General features: G+C 36.2%; 1 protein-coding gene across 1 annotated transcript; it reads right to left on the reverse strand.

Annotated features, from left to right (window-relative positions):
* Nucleotides 1–856: 856 nt before the first annotated feature.
* LOC120137162 lies at nt 857–1,442 on the reverse strand. The gene has a single exon (XM_039152983.1). The coding sequence runs from the start codon at nt 1,328–1,330 to the stop codon at nt 1,061–1,063; it is 270 nt and encodes an 89-aa protein (XP_039008914.1). The 5' UTR covers nt 1,331–1,442; the 3' UTR covers nt 857–1,060.
* Nucleotides 1,443–2,053: the final 611 nt, after the last annotated feature.

Genomic DNA, 2,053 nt, shown 5'->3' on the forward strand with positions numbered 1-2,053 from the left:
ACAATTGAGATATCATTTTATCCGGTCTCTTCTGGAAGATGGGATTTTGAAACTTGAAAAGATTAGTGGATCTCAAAATCCAGTAGGCATGTTGACAAAGACGGTGACTACGGACAAACTAAAGTTGTATTCAGCTTCAGTTGGAATGCTAGAATAACAAGACCAGAAATGATGTTGCATTGATCAAGGAGTGAAGACAGATTAAAATCAGTCTTCAAGTGGGAGATTGTTGAAATTTAAAGCAGCCACAAATTCAAAGGCAAATTCAAAGCAGACGGGTGCTAATTGTTTGTCAAAGTTTGGCATGTTTTTTGTTGAAAATGGTAAAGGGAAAATCACAATTAATCCCTAAACTTTAGGGTATTTACAAGATTAAGTCCTTAAGCTTCAACTATAAATACCCTAGCTCATTTAGCTTCAAAATCATCCCAAATCATTTCTTTCTCCCAATACTAGAGAGTTTTCTTGTGAGTAGTGAGTGTTTTGTAAACACCTGTAAATTTTCTCTCTTAGTAAAAGATCTGTAGCAGTCCGGAGACGTAAGAAAATTGGTTGAACTCCGTTATCAATTTCGGGTATTATTTTTCCGCTTTTATTTTGCATTCTCACTAATCTGGTTATAGGGAAATTACTCTTACTCAATTATTTCTAACACTGTTTTGGTTAAGATCTCAAGAGGAAAACAAAATGGAAGGGGCAATGATTAGGGGGAAAATAAAAGATTTTGGTAGTTTAGGATTTGAGAGAAATCTATTTGTTGATAAGAGTCTTCTCTTACAACTATAAAACTTGTAGCTATTCTCATTTTATAATTACGAGCTGAACTAATTATAAACTGAAGGTAAGTAAGAAAAACCCTGAGAAATTTATCTATAACTTGATGCAATGGATGTATAAAAATCCATGAGTTTAAGACAAACAAATCCAAGAACCATCTTGCATAAACGAGTGGAGAAAAGGAAAAGGAGCCTTGATTCCCTACTGATCTATATATGATCATTATCTCCACTGATGTTCAAGAATCTCCGTGTTTATGCCAGCAAACAAGCATGGCAACACATCACCTCATAATGTAAAATCTTGCCTTTTGTTCCTTGGCCACGCTACTACATTTACGAGAAATGGATGTCTTTTGTGAAAAACTTTTTGGTAGTGGACATTTAGATGAAAAAGAAGAAGAAGAGTTCTTCTGTGAGGAACTCCTAAGAAGGGGAGACTTGGAAGAAACACTCTTTGTTGAGAAACTCCTTGGGAGTGAGAACTTTGAAGAACTTGAACAATGGGTGGTTCCTGAAAGTTCCTTCTTTGATAGATTCCACTTCTCATCCATGTAATAAGCTCGGAAGCTGCAACACTAGCAAAAATGGGATAGACAGTTCTCTCAGAGTTTGATCTCTTTAACTTAAACCTGATAACCTCTTTGTCTACGCGTGGGAGAGATGAACGATGAAAAAAGAGAAAGTCAGAAGTAGATTTGATTGTGAAGGATTCTCAGGGCTGCAGACAGTAGTGGGGCTATATGTTCTCATATATATATAGTAAAGTAGGGCCTTCCTCCTCACAATTCAAGCTTTGTTAGTTTTGATCTGATCAAATGTTTGTTTAGCATTTTAAAAGTGTCCATTCTCAATTGAACTCTCCTTAGGATTTTAGAACTTAATTTTGTATGTTATATTATAGAGACTGGACCATCATTGTTGCTGCCCTGGCACCATAAAATTGGTCGGTTCTATGAGGATTTGTCAAGCCCTCATTCTTCGCTTATGCATAAGATTTTGCCTGATTTCTTCACTCTTGGAGATCCATCATCTCTTTTTTTTAGACACAATTGTCGTACGGGGTTCCATAATAATGTCAAGTATTTTAAGTTTACATCACAAAAGAACACACACATGAGAGTGAGAGAGAAGAACAAAAGGGGAAAGAGGGGATGGTGGGGTGGGGTCATGCTTTTGTTAGTTACTTCTTGTGATAAGGCTTGTGTCCCTTTGTTGGCAGGGTTTAAGGTTAATTTTTTCAAATAATGCTCTTTTGCAAGTTAGTGAATGGAACT

This window comes from Hibiscus syriacus, unplaced genomic scaffold, assembly GCF_006381635.1.
Source record: "Hibiscus syriacus cultivar Baekdansim isolate YM2019G1 unplaced genomic scaffold, ASM638163v2 tig00110652_pilon, whole genome shotgun sequence".
NCBI classification, from domain to species: Eukaryota; Viridiplantae; Streptophyta; class Magnoliopsida; order Malvales; family Malvaceae; genus Hibiscus; species Hibiscus syriacus.

What these genes read in the sequence shown, in the direction of transcription:
- LOC120137162 (XM_039152983.1), bottom strand. Translation starts at nt 1,330, where the DNA reads ATGGATGAGAAGTGGAATCTATCAAAGAAGGAACTTTCAGGAACCACC.